This window comes from Gadus chalcogrammus, chromosome 6 (genome assembly GCF_026213295.1).
Source record: "Gadus chalcogrammus isolate NIFS_2021 chromosome 6, NIFS_Gcha_1.0, whole genome shotgun sequence".
NCBI lineage: Eukaryota > Metazoa > Chordata > Actinopteri > Gadiformes > Gadidae > Gadus > Gadus chalcogrammus.
In genome coordinates, this window is record NC_079417.1 from 17369391 (window position 1) to 17385623 (window position 16233).

Genomic DNA, 16233 nt, shown 5'->3' on the forward strand with positions numbered 1-16233 from the left:
TGCTCCTTATGACCCCGCCCCCCATGGAGAGAGACCCCGCCCCCCATGGAGAGAGACCCCGCCCACCATGGAGAGAGACCCCACCCCCATGGACAGAGACCCCGCCCCCCATGGAGAGAGACCCCGCCCCCCCATGGAGAGAGACCCCGCCCCCCATGGAGAGAGACCCCGCCCCCCCATGGAGAGAGACCACCGTCCCCCCCATGGAGAGACACCCCGCCCCCCCCCATGGAGAGAGACCCTGCCCCCCCATGGAGAGAGACCCTGCCCCCCCCATGGAGAGAGACCCCGCCCCCCATGGAGAGAGACCCCGCCCCCCCCATGGAGAGAGACCCCGCCCCCCCCATGGAAAGAGACCCCGCCCCCCATGGAGAGAGACCCCGCCCCCCCCATGGAAAGAGACCCCGCCCCCCCATGGAAAGAGACCCCGCCCCCCCCATGGAAAGAGACCCCGCCCCCCATGGAGAGAGACCCCGCCCCCCCCATGGAGAGAGACCCCGCCCCCGCCATGGAAAGAGACCCCGCCCCCCATGGAGAGAGACCCCGCCCAACATGGAGAGAGACCCCGCCCAACATGGAGAGAGGCACACAGACCTCCATCGTGCTCCTTCTGTGCTTCCTGGACCAGACTGAGAAGGACTAGAGACACTGCATAGGGGGGGGGGGAAAGGAGTGGTATCTGGGATTTGACTTTGGGAAGGGATAATTTATTGAGCTATTTAATGCCTTTTATTTGCCCCACGTGTGATTAAGTTACCAGTAGAAGTCAGTTTCCATGAGCATCCGTTACAACAGGACGGCTTAGTGACTGCATTGCACACAATACACGAGATGTGTATTTCTTTGGGTGCACTCGCCTTTTTGCCTTGTAAGGTGCATGATCACTATGATAATATTCATCTGTCTGTCATACCTTCTTCGGGATTTTATGTATTTTTATTTCTTGAGGCCACAAATACAGCATATTAAATATGGGCAGTAGAGGAAATTCTTCAGAATGTTAGGGACTGCGATTTCTATTTATTTTTTTGCGTTTCTTTGTGCAGTTATGTTCTGCCGTTACTTTCCATTGCAGGACAGGGATTCTAAAAACTTCAAACAGTGCAATATTTGCCCTTGTCATATCACTGTACCTCGTCTAATAATGAGCATCACTTCTCTTGTTCTCTTGGTGTCTTTTGTAAATCAAGAGAGGTCATCTACAGGAGGTCCAAGGGAGCTGAAGTTCAATGCCGCAAGTTGATGGTAAACAAAAGTGTGTGTGTATGTATGTATGCTTGTATCGGTGTATATATATATACGTATGTATAAATATATATTTATATGTATATATATATATGTATATGTATTTTACACTGTTTACAAGGATGGGGACGAAAGTGTTGTGCATTTCAGTGGAGTAATAAAAGTTTTATCGTACCAAGTTCTGTTGCTGCATTTTACAAGTAGGAAGTGAGTGTGATGTTGCGTAGGATTTGCTTTGCTCAATAAAGCTCCTTATTGAGTAGTATGCCTCTCTGCAATGACACTCTAGCCCAGCCAGAGTTGTATGGTGGTTCACTGTTTCTCTGACAATCCTAATAGCATATCAAGCCCTGGTATATGGAGTTCTGACACGTTGGCCAATCAGAAGAACCGTTGCATCTGCATGTTCTCTGCAGAGAACAAAACGGTTGCCATGTTGCGGCTGTTACTGCCACGCTTCCCCCAGGATCTTCAAGCCGCTGAGGCAGGGCTGCTTGCGCAAGGTGTTTCAGCGGCACATCTATTTTGCACATGGGACGGGAAATGGTTATTTCATGTTCCTGTTTTTTGATCAGCGTCAAGTCTTCCTTGTGATTGATGGTAATCTTAATCATAAACACTTTCTTATCAAAAGATCTGATGCAAAGGGAGATTAACCTGTAGCATGAGATGGGGTGAGTGTTATTGGACACGTTTAAGTTTGTTAAGCACACGCTGACCTGCTGTATAATGAATACTGTGTGGTTTCGGGAAACGAGACCCCAGACGCGTAACGCATGAGTCATTTGAGTGCTTTTATAAAGTTTGACCAATCTTGTTTTGACAGTTTTCTATCCAAATATGTAGAAAACTAACACTGAAATCAATTGTTTATCAACTAATCAACCAAAACGGAAGTGAAAGAAATAAAAGGTGGATCTTGATTATGTTTAAAAATAAAACCCCATTTAATCTGAAGGTGAAATGCACACTTCTAGCGTGCAACAAGAGAAACGGCCGATAAATTATTAAGAATCTGTGATGAATGAAGTGTTCCAGTCATTCAACCAACCCAAGATTGTGTATAAAAAAACGTCATTCTCACAATAGATTAATTGATTAATTGAAAATTGCTCGTCAACACACAATCATGGATCTAAATTAATAGACAATGGCTGAGCTGCAGGGACACACGAGCACAGAGAGAGACAGTGTTAGTGTGGTTGGGTGGGGGTGTGTAGGGTGTTGCTAACCCCATTAAGCAGATGTTACTCGATATGTGTACTTAATCCACTTATCTTCCGAGTCATGCATGTGCCATTTGCAGTATGTGGTCGAACCCATAGATGGAGGGACAGATACACTGCTGGAAAAGTCGATTGAACTGTCAGGTAGGGCCACGGTCATTTAGAAGCCAAACTTTCGATTGGACAACAGAGTCCAAAGACCCGCCTCGCTGTTCGAAGCACGGATTACTATTGGTCCACAGAGCCAGGATCCAAACGCATGCTGCTGACGTCGCACAGGCGCTGGGACTCCTGTGGCGATGTTGTGGTCATACACGCCGCCGGTTTTAAGAGTCTTATCTTGCGCACACTCCTTGTAGCCCTGGTCCCTCACATGCATGGAGTCAAGAGCCCACCGTGCGTGGCCACACTGGAGATGTCGGAGAACGAGGGCCGAGAGGACGAGGGGGACGGGGACTACGAGAGCCTGCCGCCTCATGTCTCGTTGACGACCCACATGACAGCGGGGGCCGTGGCGGGCGTGCTGGAGCACACGGTCATGTACCCCGTGGACTCGGTCAAGGTAGGCTCTCTGGAGACGCTATGGGGGGCTTCACGCGTCCTCACAGACCTGCCCACTGACCTTATACACACACACACACACACACACACAGATATACCCACACAGACACACACGGTGCATGGCTGTGTAGCTGGATGGCTAACGTTAGCTCCTTCATCAAGTCCAGGCGTCGAGCTGATTCAGAGCTCTTCATGTTGCATGGATCCCTCGAGTAGACCCCAGACCGTCCTGGGACCCTGTGGCCCCAGTCCCGTCCTGGGGTCCCAAGACGGGAGAAGTGATGGGTTATCTGATTGAACTGAGTCAGACGGACGCCGATCAGAATGAAACATCCCGTATTGACACCTCATCTTTCTGATCGTGGGGAACAGACTCCACTTGGACCCGATCCACAGGAATGTGTTGAAGCATCGACCTTGATCCCCGCTCAGGAGGGGTTTAGTCGGGGTTAATGAGTGCCAATGGCTTCGTTTATTCTATCTGCCTCCTTCCTATGCGAACAAACCTTCAATTGGGTCATCTACTTTTAGATATCTTTTTTATTTATTTTTATTTTTACAACTTTGCTTGGTCGTAAAAGCATTGTACTTGACTTCTATAATGTTACTACAGCTGACCACTGTGAAGGTCAAGGGATGTGTTAGATGCCTCAGCCAGTTTCTTATTCTAAAAGTTAATATTCCCCATTCATTCACCACGACCCGGACAGCATAACAGAGCACGGACTTCTAAGTCAAGTTTTATCACATCAACCGAACCTATGAGTTTTTATTATTATTATGCTTTCAACAAGTGAGTGAGTGTTTCCTGCCCCGTGTTTGTGGTTCAGCGATCGGAAGAAGCTTACTGGCGCGTCATCTGGGAAGCTTCTTTATGAGGAAATGTTGGAATGCCTAAACCGGTTTGATCGGTCATTAGAGTGACTAGTGTCGTGTGTTAGCCATGCGATGACGTGAATATGATACTCCTCAACGCTACTACAACCCCAAGTTATCACAACGGAAACCTCTTAAACATCCTTGAAGTGCTTGCATTTGATGTAGTGTAGTACTAGTTTATGAGATAACTGGTTCTACTCTGGCATTGCAAATATACTTTTCATGTAGCCCGACGTCTGTATGTTTAGCATACAACATGCAAATTACCACATTGTTGTTTCATGTTTAAACAGTTGCTAAAGAAATACATTTTGGGCTTTGAGTTGTACATTTACATGTGAACTGTACTTTTTAAACTTAAAACTGTGGCGCTTGAGTTAAAGGTTAATTTATTGTTGCAAATGGTTAAACTAAAGTGTGTGTGATCCTAAGATGTCCTCGGGTCATAAATAAGGTGAGGGGAGTGATGTCAAAGAACCTAAGGGTGTTGGCTCCCACTAAGGAAGCAGGGAGCTTATCAGCGGGGGGCAGAGGAGGGAGGGCACACAATTGGATATTGATGGAGTACTGATAAGTCAACTGTCAGGGCGCCTGTGCCATCAGTAAGTTGTGGTTCAATTGCCTTCATTGATTGCATTGTTGGGTTTCTATTTCAGAGACTCCAAATCAATAAAAAGTGTTGGTGCAATAATGAAATATTGTTTGCTTCGCTCGTAAGTAATAAGTAACACTTTTATTTCATTTTATTATGTATGAAAAGGAAATTAAATCTCTTTCATAGTTGAGAGAGCGGGGAGGAAGCTTAGGGGAGGATACAGCCCCACAGTCTCCCTCCGAAAACAAACACGCTTTGTGCGTCCAGATAACTTGGCTCTGTGAACTATAACAAAATGACCATCATAGCCAACATCAGATCACCCAAAGTCCTCTATGCTCATTGTGTCCCCAGAAAGGTAATTGGCACACGTTAGCATATGATGAAGGATGCCCAGAGGTCTGTTACCTTCAGGCCATTGTTTCTACTGTCCTTCTCGACATTTTGAGAACAACACACCCTGTTAGCCTCATTTTATTACTGAACGATGAATCATCAACAGTCACAAAGAAAATGTTGGTAATGAGACTAAAACCTCTCCATGAGGCCAGCATATATCAGTGGAAGCTGTCCTTTAATGAGGTCCTGACATTAGAAGCTTCTTGTGCTCAAGCACAAAGAACAGAGACGGAAACCATCCCATCGTGTTCAGCTTGTGGCTCAGTAGGTCTCACCAGTATTCAGAAGGTCAGAAGGTCTCACCAGTACTCGGGTCAGAAGGGCTCATCAGTACTCACTCACCAATATGTTTTTTTTTTAGGGCTGATACAGATTATTATTTTTTTCATCAGCCTTAGCCAATGACCGATAGACTGATACCGATTTTCTTGAGCCGATATTTGGAGCTGAAACTGCTTTTGCTCCTTCAAATTACACAAATTATAACAAAAGGTTACAAGTCTCAATTTAAAAAAGGAACATGCATTGAACTGCCTGTAATCATGCCGGGAAAAAATATGTAAAAAATATAAATAAAATAAGATTGGCGAAAGAAATGCGATGGCCAATGCAGATAACTACTCAGTCTCAACAGTAGGTCCCACAAGTACTTAGAAGGTCAGAAGGTCTCGCCAGTCTCAGAAGTTCTGACCAGTACTCAGAAGGTCTCATCAGTACTCGGGTCAGAAGGTCTCACCAGTACTCAGAAGGTTTCGCCATTACTTAGGGCTCACCAGTACTCAGGAGGTCTCACCATTACTCAGGTCTCACCAGTACTCGGAAGGTCTCACCAGTACTCAGTCAGAAGGCCTCAGCAATACTCAGAAGATCTAAACCGTACTCTAGCTAGGATGTGTGAGACTCTAGCTAGGATGTGTGAGACTCTAGCTAGGATGTGTGCAGTACTCATGCTCGCCATGTAAAAGCTGTTGCAGGCAGGGGAAGGGGAGGGGAGCACCAACACGGATTTATTTTTGAAATCTCTCTCTCTATTTATCTAATGGGCCGACATGGCAAATGTGGAAATATGGTCACAAATAACACGAGAAAGTTGAGCAGTACTGTAAATTAGATTTATTAGATTTAGATGTAAGAAAACATACCGCTTTATTTAGTAATTCTCTACTAGAAATTGGCATAGAAGGTGTTACAAGCTCCTGAACATTGTACTGTGTTTGTATAACCTCATGTATAACCTTGTTGGACTAAAGACACACGTTGTTGGGAAGAACACGCAATGACATCCATCTTCTCCTCGTCTCCCCTAGACCAGGATGCAGAGCCTGCAGCCAGATCCCAAGGCCCAGTACAGTGGGGTCTACCAGGCCCTGAAGAGGATCATCCAGACTGAGGGGCTGTTCAGACCGCTGAGGGGGCTGAACATCACCATGCTCGGTGCCGGCCCCGCCCACGCCCTCTACTTCGCCTGTTACGAGCAGGCCAAGCACTCCCTGAGCCACACCTTCCAGAGCAAGGGCAACAGCCACTTGGCTAACGGTCAGTACGGTTCCAACGCCTCTTTGAGCTGACTGCACAGTGGGATCCGGTCCCCAACCAGTGCTTTGAGGACACTCAAATTTCCTTGACTGTCTCGTTAATTCTTGGATGATGTCTGGCTTTCCTTTTGCACGATCGTGTTGATTGAGCGGTTGCTTCTCCTCTGAATACCAACAGGTCTAGCAGGAAGCATAGCAACTGTCCTCCACGACGCCATCATGAACCCTGCAGAAGGTAAATCCTCAGGAACCCCGTCTTTATCGAGCCCCCTGTGACCCTGTACCCTGACCCTCCCTGTCCTCCTCCAGTGGTGAAGCAGAGGATGCAGATGTACAACTCCCCGTACCGGGGCCTGTGGGACTGCGTGCGGACCATGACGCGCGCCGAGGGCCCGGGGGCCTTCTACCGCAGCTACAGCACGCAGCTCACCATGAACATCCCCTTCCAGGCCGTGCACTTCATCACCTACGAGCTGATGCAGGAGCGGCTCAACCCCCAGCGCCAGTACAACCCGGGCAGCCACGTGGCGGCGGGCGCGCTGGCCGGCGCCGTGTCGGCCGCCATCACCACGCCGCTGGACGTGTGCAAGACGCTGCTCAACACGCAGGAGAACACGGCGCTGGACTCCATGCGCGTCAGCGGGCACCTGACGGGCATGGCCAATGCCTTCAGGACGGTGTACCGGCTGGGCGGTGCCGCGGCCTTCTTCAAAGGCGTGCAGGCCCGCGTCATCTACCAGATGCCGTCCACGGCCATCGCCTGGTCGGTGTACGAGTTCTTCAAGTACTTCATGACCCAGCAGCAGCTGGAGCGAGAGGCGTCCAAAGGCTCCCGCTAGCCGGAGGAAGCCGCCGCGAGGGATGCCAAAGAACGGAGCGGGAGAAGCAGAGAGCGGCAAGCGTGACGGTGGGACGACGGGCGTGTCCGGTGTGACGGCGTGGAGCAACCTGAGTGACGGCGCCTTACCGGTTTTCCTGGGCCTTGTTGCAAAGGCCTTCCAGGAAAAGGATTTGCAATGTGACACTGCGTGGCACTACCTACTTCCTACACAACCTTCACTCTTTTTGTTTCTGTTCCCACCGAGCGCTCGTGAGTGGCCCTTCAGAGAGGAGCGTCAGGCGAGCAGGCAGCCAAGCGAGAGAGAAAGGCCTATTCTTGTCTGTTTACCTCCTCCCTCCACAACGCTCACAGAAGTCACTTCTGCTCATTGTGTGCATTGATTGTTTGCCTTCACTTGGGTGTTTATAGTTCTAATATGGGAACTTTTTATTTATACTATCATTGCATTCTTCTGGCGTTTGTATTTATGTGTGTGGAACAAACACAGGGCTCTCTGCTTGCATTCCTTCTGAGTGTTTTTATAACAAACTGCTTTTGGGGCATTATTTTATTCTCTGTTCCCAAAGGCTCTTACAGGGCATGTCAACATTTTATGTCTTTACAATATTTCCTACTGGTTCCTGTAGCTGTCATTTGAACATGGAGATAAACTCTTCTATTGGGCCCCTCCTGATGCCACACGTGTCAGATCTCATAATGAGGGGTCAGATATTGTTAGCGGTGGTCCTCTTGTTGTCAGGATTATGAATAGCTGAAAATTATATTTTCGTCTTTCTGAGAGCACCGCACGCACTCTCTCAGAAACAGAGCTGTAGACCGCAGCGGTCCTCATATCGCCTTGTTTTAGGTGCAGTACTGCATTGTTCCAATCACGCACAACGTGTGTGTGTGTGTGTGTGTGTGTGTGTGTGTGTGTGTGTGTGTGTGTGTGTGTGTGTGTGTGTGTGTGTGTGTGTGTGTGTGTGTGTGTGTGTGTGTGTGTGTGTGTGTGTGTGTGTGTGTGTGTGTGTGTCGATATGCAGGTCCAAGCCATGGGTCCAAAGTGAAGTATATCTATTGCCATCCTCTCTTTCTAGGATAACTATTGTTCATGGGTGAGACTTCTTACATGCCACGCCCTTATGCATTCGTACCCTTTGTTTGGCAGTGTGCGTATGGCTACGGTTGTGATGTCACTAAATCAGCCTTGCGTCCACTCCTGCATTCAGCGGCACAGTCCTGTGCTCTCTTTGTAGGCAAGGCTCTACAATTTACACTCCATTCCCCTCCCAACACAACCCCCTCAAAAAGGTTAACCCCATCGTAACAATTAACGTGTAAATTGTTAAGTGATTTAAAGGGGCGTACCTTTTGTGAAGGAAGATTCCTAATCTCATTCTGTCCATGATTTCCTCCGTGGTCCCCATTTAGCCTCCTCTACGTCCTGAGTGTTTAGCTGACCGTGGTGGTCCGTATGTCCCTCAGGCTTCAATCCTCCTGGAGGGACGGAGATTTTTTTTTTTTTCTCGGCACTCAATGATTAACGCACAATGTAACATATGAGACTAGAAATATTAGGGTTATAATTACGTCATTAATGTTATTTCATACAATCAAATTCCTTGGTTTTTTTTATACCCCTTAATCACAGTCCCAGTCAACGTGCTGAACAGGCCTTATTTTTATGACACCACTCTGACACTAGCCCCCCAGCGCACACAAAACATGTTCATCTTGTGCCTACACATACACCATCTACTCAACCATACAACATTCACCCATACTGACATAAAACACCATCCACACAGCCAGAACCATTCACCTAACTGACACTCACACCATCCACACAACCATAAACATTCACCTATACAGACACTGACACACAACCATAAACATTCACCTATACAGACACTAACACGCATCCACACAACCAGAAACATTTACCTACAGAGACATACAACCAGAAACATTCACCTATACAGACACTAAAACCATCCACACAACCAGAAACATTCGCCTACAGACACTGACACACAACGAGAAACATTCACTTACACAGCCACTGTCACACAACCAGAAACATTCACCTACATAGACACAAACACTATCCACGCCACCAGAAATATTCACCTACAGACAGACACCATCCAAACAACCAGAAACATTCCCCTACACGGACACAAACACCATCCACACAGCCAGAAACATTCGCCTTTACAGACACACTCATCCACCCACTCCGCAGCAAACAAGGAACACTCCATCATTGCCCCTTAAATATGTCCTCTGCTCAAGACACTTGGTGGGTTATCAAAGTTTAGACATTTCTTACATACTTCTCTTGTAACATTTGATAGGTCCACAAAATACATGTCTACTTGAATACACCAAAGCTAAAGGCCCAAAATACATTGTATTTGGGAGAACATTAGTTTGACATGTCCCAACTTCTTACACATGTAATTATGGGATGCATATATGTACATATATAAACATAATCTAATGCCCACACTTATTTAAATCAACCAGAATTATGTTCTTTTGTTTTCAATTAAATTTACATTTTTTTAATGGTAGAATGAATTTGTTAGAATTGTAGCCTATAGCTGTTTCGTGTTTTAACAGCAGGTTCAATCGACATCTTATGCAGGGTTATAATTGTGTAAATTACCTGAAGCTGTATACGCACATACAACAAAAAATGGGAATGATTTGAGTGCCATCTATAATGCAAGACTGTCTGGAATCAAACAAGAATGTGTCGCTGCTACAGTATGCAACACTGGAGCTAAAATAAAATACTTAATCTACTCCTCTTTTCGAAATTGCTTTTCTCTCATTCCAACTGGTGCGTCTTGTAAGACCAACAAAGTGTTGGTCTTGGAGATTCATATGAGCTCAAAATGTACTAGTTTATGAACAAAGCAATCTCCCTTCTGAAATATTTGTAACCTTTAAATATGGATCCATGCAATGAGCAAACAATTCCACCAGAGGGCACTGTAGATAAAGTGATCCCCTTTCTAGAAGAATGAATTCCTACCAAGGAGGAAATACCTGCCTTTAGTAACTTAACCACATTTAAAATGAACGTTAACATTAATTGAAAAATATAAAATGTTTTGCACTAATGGATGAAACAATTTTTTATTTTTTTTATGGAAAGTAGTAATATAGGCCTAGTTGAGAAAGAAAGAATTACATAAGGATGCGTCCATTATACGGCGGCGTGCTGTTGGACACGTAGGCCCTCTGGGGGCCCCTTCTCCTATGTGTTTGGCTGTGTGGCCCCTGCCTCCACGAGGCTGTTTATCTGAGCTGTACAATAATCAGCTCCTCTTCTACGTCCCTATCTGAAGCAGCCGTAATCTCAGCTGAAATGTCTCTATACATGTGATGGGAGATTACAGATTGGTACACAACAGGCTGTTGTGGACAGACCACCACACACACAAACAGACTCACACACACTGACTCACACACATAGACACACCCAGACACACAGAAAGACAGACAGACTCTCACACACACACACACACACACACACACACACACACACACACACACACACACACACACACACACACACACACACACACACACACACACACACACACACACACACACTCTTGGGGAGAGGGAGAGGATGAGAGAGAGAGATGAGATGGTTGTGATGCGTCTGTATAGTCTCCTCTCCACCGCTGTACCAGTGCTGCTACATGTGGGATCCAGTTACACTCTCTGAGGAAGTTTACGACTCGTCCTGCAGGGGTCATAACATCCGGGCCGTTATGCACATCTTTTTCAAACCGTCATATCAACTCAGTGCTGTTAGCGTGTCATGGCACATTGGAGCCCCGACAAAAGTCTCTTTGTAGCAGAGGTTTCTTCAGCTCGCCCATCTCCACTGAACATCTGTCTGTTACCAAACAGCAGGGTGGGATGGCCCTGCGACCACACAGTCCCCCGGCCCACTGGCCACCACTAAACCAGTTAGACCAGAGAGAGAGAGAGAGAGAGAGGAGAGAGAGAGGAGAGAGAGAGAGAGAGAGAGAGAGAGAGAGAGAGAGAGAGAGAGAGAGAGATATTCAGAAAGGCAGAGGAATGTGCTCATCGTCTGTGTTTCCCCGTATCTCTTCCAAGCCCGTGGGGAAGGAAGCATTATTACAATGTGTCAGTGTGACAGACAAAAGCTCCCACTCTCAGCTCAGCCCAGCTTGGTTTATCTGATGTACTGTAGCTGACGTACGATAACGTCAGGCCCTCAGAGCCGTCATAACAGATCCTATCCTCTCTCTCTTCAAGTCTAATTACCTGTTTACCTCTGAAAGCCTCCATCAGCCCCTCTACTGCTGCTGGTGCTGACAGCGGCCCTCTTAAGGTTTACATGTTTTTTGAGATTTACTTTTGTTTGTTCCTTGATTGTTTGTTGATATTTTTGTCCTGGTTTTACGTTTATAATTCTTCAGAAGAGACTTGATCTAGTGCAGTTTATAACATATATCCAGAAATGTTTACAAAAAGCATTTCAGTTGAAATATATGGTCATGGGGTTAATAACTGATTGAGTGAGTGGGTGGGAATGGTTAAGCACACCAGCCACCCAACAGTTTGATTTGAGCCTATGTAGTTGACACTTGTCCGTGTCCTATGTGCGTGACTGAGCAGCAGTCTGAGGTAAACCAAGTATACTGACCCTCAGTCTGTCTCTCCCTCTCACCCTCTCTGTCTGTCTGTCTGTCTGTCTGTCTGTTCCTGTCTGTCTGTCTGTCTGTCTGTCTGTCTGTCTGTCTGTCTGTCTGTCTGTCTGTCTGTCTGTCTGTCTGTCTGTCTGTCTGTCTGTCTGTCTGTCTGTCTGTCTGTCTGTTTGTTCTGTCTGCCTGCCTGCCGCCTCTCTCTCTCTCTCTCTCTCTCTCTCTCTCTCTCTCTCTCTCTCTCTCTCTCTCTCTCTCTCTCTCTCTGTCTCTCTCTCTCTCTCTCCCTCTCCGTCACTCTGTCTCCCTGTCTCTGTGTCTCTGCTCTTGTCTACTAGAGAAGCTGGGTTCACCTTCACTGTCGGCATCCTACAGAAGAAGACATACGAAGGTCAGAGTGCAGATATTGGGCTCTGAACACAGAACCTCTGGCTGGAAATCCTACAACCTCTTCTGTAAACTATAGTTTACTTTTTGACTGTAGAGGGTATAAACATTTGGTTGGAATTCTAGTTATTGCATCGAAAGGCTTCCCCATTTGTATTGATAATCTTGAAGCAATACGTTAATAACCAGTGAGTTGTTTTGTTCTGCTCAGTGAGTTCATGGCTGGAGATTAAGGATCAAAAACAGGCTGTTCACACAGGCCTCCCAGTCCTGGGGTCATTGAGTCACATCGTGTTGGACAGGTTTACTGACGCACTGCCAATCATGGCTCCATCCTTATCTGTCGTCCATCACCCCTCCCCCCGCTCACACTTCACTGGTGCTCCTGTAAACATGACCTCTGTAAATATGTTCAGCGCCAAATCATAACTGCACCTTATCTGGTGGGCCGTGAGGAGGACAGACTCAGACCAACCTGCATGTCTGTACACACACACACACACACACACACACACACACACACACACACACACACACACCACACACACACACACACACACACACACACACCACACACACACACACACACACACACACACACACACACACACACACGTACTATAATGTAAGTAGATATTGTCTCATAATCGACCCACATGCATAATACATCAAATAATGTCAAGATGTCTTCTAAAGTCAGAGCCAGAGTTTATTATCTATTATCTTTTAAAAATGACTATTATCTCTAGATCTATATACGTTGTTAACACATGATATGTGGTGATAGTGTGTTCACATCAGGGGACGTCAGTGAAGCTAACACATGATGAGTCCACTTCACTAATTCACTATTCACTAGTTGAAATGACCTGGGCGGCGAGTAACAGATGTGTGTCATGTCATCATGTGTCACCCCTGAAGAAGAGCAGCAGGCTCTGAATCATGTTGGAGTATAAGAGATGTTTCACATCATCATGTGTCCCAGACTGATGTGTTGGATGGAGAGTAAGGTGGGTCACATCATCATGTGTCCCCAGGCTAATGTGTTGGATGGAGAGTAAGGTGTGTCACGTCATCATGTGTCCCCAGGCTAATGTGTTGGATGGAGAGTATAGGAGATGTGTTACGTCATCATTTGTCCCCAGGCTAATGTGTTGGATGGAGAGTAGGAGATGTGTCACGTCATCATGTTTCCCCAGGCTAATGTGTTGGATGGAGAGAGTATAGGAGATGTGTCACGTCATCATGTGTCCCCAGGCTGATGTGGACAGTCAGACGGACAGAATACTGAAACACCCAGGCAGTGTGAGAACACTGTGGTCCTCTGGGAGGGACCAGTGGTTCATTAGTAAATAATAGTTCATATGATATATGTAGGAGTATCGTCGTGTTAATTAGAGTGTGTGCAGGGGATGGAGGATCGGGTTCGTTGACACTGTGCAGAATCAACCTTTGGCGAACGGTTCACATAGCAGGTCATGTTTGTGATTCAGAACTTAATAATTCACTTAAAAGACAGTTTATTTTTTCTCTCATTTTTAAGTTTAAATCATTTTTTCTTGTTAATCACGATTAAAGTTCAAAATACCTAAAAAAACAACCTTAGTGTTAGAGCTGCCAGCCCAGACCGATGTACATGTTTGACCATGTGTAACGTGTATACGTGTTGTGTCTATATCTGCAGCTTCAGCCTCAACCCTCTTGGGGAGATGCTTAATAAGAAGATATATTAGTTCAGGTGAGACATATGGCCCTATTGCTTATCGTTTGAAATTAAGATCTATCATGATAACATGTATGACAACAACGAAATGAATTACATGATAACGCAGATTATAGATCCATATTGGTCTATTCATAATGGTATCATAATTATGAGAACTCAGACTTCTCTCTTCTCATTTTTATTAGACATTTTCAATTCCCGCAGTTATAACAGTTATAAAATAAGGCCATTGTAACAGCTCCCATGCCATAAATAGAAATATGGCGCAATATTAATTGAACAATTATGGAGACTGGAGACAAACGGTCGAGGGAAAAGGAGAAGCATAATCCAATAAAAAGATAATAAAATAAAATAAAATGATATTACAAATGCTGGTGAACTGTAACACATGGAGCTTTACCTCCGACCCCTCTGTACCGTATCCATGGTATATCAGGAGGACCCGAGATGAACCACTGAAAGTAGCCAATGTTCGTAATTAAGTTCAGATTATGTTAATATGCATTCTTGATAAAGAGCGTTTCCTCTCTCCTATCGATTTTAATAAAATCATGTAAAAAAAAAATCGAAATAGAGGTGTTCTTAAAAACAATCAAAAGTTTTTTTATCGCACAATATCCGAAACTATGCGTTAAGTGCGCTCACGACTGTGCTGGGCATGTTTCCATCATCACCAGAACGGTGGCCCCCACAGCCCGCCCAGCTCCCCGGGGAGAGGTCGGTACAGACAGGACCGGTAGAGGAGCTGAGCACGGAGGAGCGGAGGATGTCCTGCTCCTCCACCCCGCAGCTCTCCGGCTGCTGGAAGTCTTTAGTCTGCTTCCTCTTAGTCTTGTATCTCCGGTTCTGGAACCAGATCTTCACCTGGGTCTCGGTGAGTCTCAGGCATGTGGCCAGGTGAGCCCTCTCCGGGGCTGAAAGGTATTTCTGGTGGTTGAATTTCTTCTCAAGTTCAAGGACTTGTAGATGCGAAAACGCCGCGCGGGAGCGCTTCTGTTTTCCCGCGGCGGTGAAGCGGCTGTCCTCCTCGAGGTCGTCGGACTCTAGACATTGCGCGTCTGTAAACGAGAGGTCTCATTAGCCAACGATCACTGCACACCGCTCACCGCTGTCGGCTCACTGCACACCGCTCACTGCTCATTGCACACCTCTCAATGCTCATTGCACACTGAACCACATCAACAAAATGCACTCAATTACCTTTGCGCACTCCGAGGTAGGACTGCTGAAAGTGTTGCTTGGAGACTTCTCCGGGATATTTGTCCCACTGTGGACCCGTGTCTGTCTTCTGTGTCCAAAGCGTAGACCTGTTTAAACGTGAACTTTCATCCGTAGAAAGAATGTCTTCTATGAGGAAGGAGGTCAGCGGTCGCGGTCTGTGAGACATGTCCGATGTTCCCCCGAGCAACAGATTGAACACTTCTTACTTAGGATCCCTTCTCCTCGTACTCAGTGCTTCGGGCTGAAGTCAGTGAGACTTGTGTCCTGTACCCTCGAAGTGCCTGGAGCCTAAACGTATCCATTAAAGGCAGCAGGGGAGGGCCCCTGGTGACAGCTCTGAGGAGCCGGGAGGTGGGGCAGGTACTTAACCAAAGCCCTGAGCAGACAAATAGATCTGGAAATTACCTTTCACTTCCTCAATACTACACACCAGTTATTAACAAATTGTTTTAACTAAATAAATGGGATTGAGTATATATATATTTTTAAATAGATCAAAATATAACACTAAAGACATGAATTGTTGTGTACGAGGAATGCGTTACAATGTACTTATTGTAACTTGCTTTGGATAAAAGCGTCTGCTAAATGCCCTAATCGTAAATTTAATGAATAATTAGCAGCCTATTGTTAATATCATCAGGCTATGGATACATTTGGTTCATGTATCTTCTGACCTTTTACAGGAGAGAGAGATTCCTCCCTAGAGCTGCTGGTTCGGTTTTGCGACTCGGGAGCCAACATTATCTGATCATGATGCGTCTGATAACTCACGACTCGAGACAGAATAGTGTCCTGCCGTGGGACCAGGCCTTCAGCGGGGCCCACAGAGGCCCTGACCCCTGGTAGTCCTCACCAGGGGGGGGACGGGGACGGGGACGGGGACGGGGGTCAGGGTGCAGGGTGGGTGGCCAGACCTTTGGAGCAGGGCTAATGCGTTCT

At 46.4% G+C, this 16233-nt stretch overlaps 2 protein-coding genes across 4 annotated transcripts; one reads left to right on the forward strand and one right to left on the reverse strand.

Moving 5' to 3' along the window:
* The first annotated feature begins 602 nt into the window (after positions 1–602).
* LOC130384658 (mitoferrin-1-like) lies at positions 603–9008 on the forward strand. Of its 3 annotated transcripts, none has more exons than XM_056592953.1 (5): positions 603–1845; positions 2831–3033; positions 6213–6441; positions 6619–6675; positions 6750–9008. In XM_056592953.1, exons 1-5 carry the CDS (start codon positions 1800–1802, stop codon positions 7277–7279), a joined length of 1065 nt encoding a protein of 354 aa, XP_056448928.1. In that variant the 5' UTR covers positions 603–1799; the 3' UTR covers positions 7280–9008. The 3 variants fall into 3 exon arrangements, with proteins under 3 accessions (XP_056448928.1, XP_056448929.1, XP_056448927.1); XM_056592954.1 differs by having other exon boundaries at positions 1845–1919; XM_056592952.1 differs by lacking the exon at positions 603–1845 and having other exon boundaries at positions 1926–3033.
* A 5189-nt stretch (positions 9009–14197) lies between these two features.
* On the reverse strand, positions 14198–15584 carry LOC130384722 (homeobox protein Nkx-3.1-like). Its single transcript, XM_056593046.1, is given in 3 exon segments — positions 14198–14814; positions 14817–15128; positions 15271–15584. Coding segments are annotated over 3 exon segments (573 nt in total). The 5' UTR covers positions 15458–15584; the 3' UTR covers positions 14198–14740.
* Between the last annotated feature and the right edge of the window lie 649 nt (positions 15585–16233).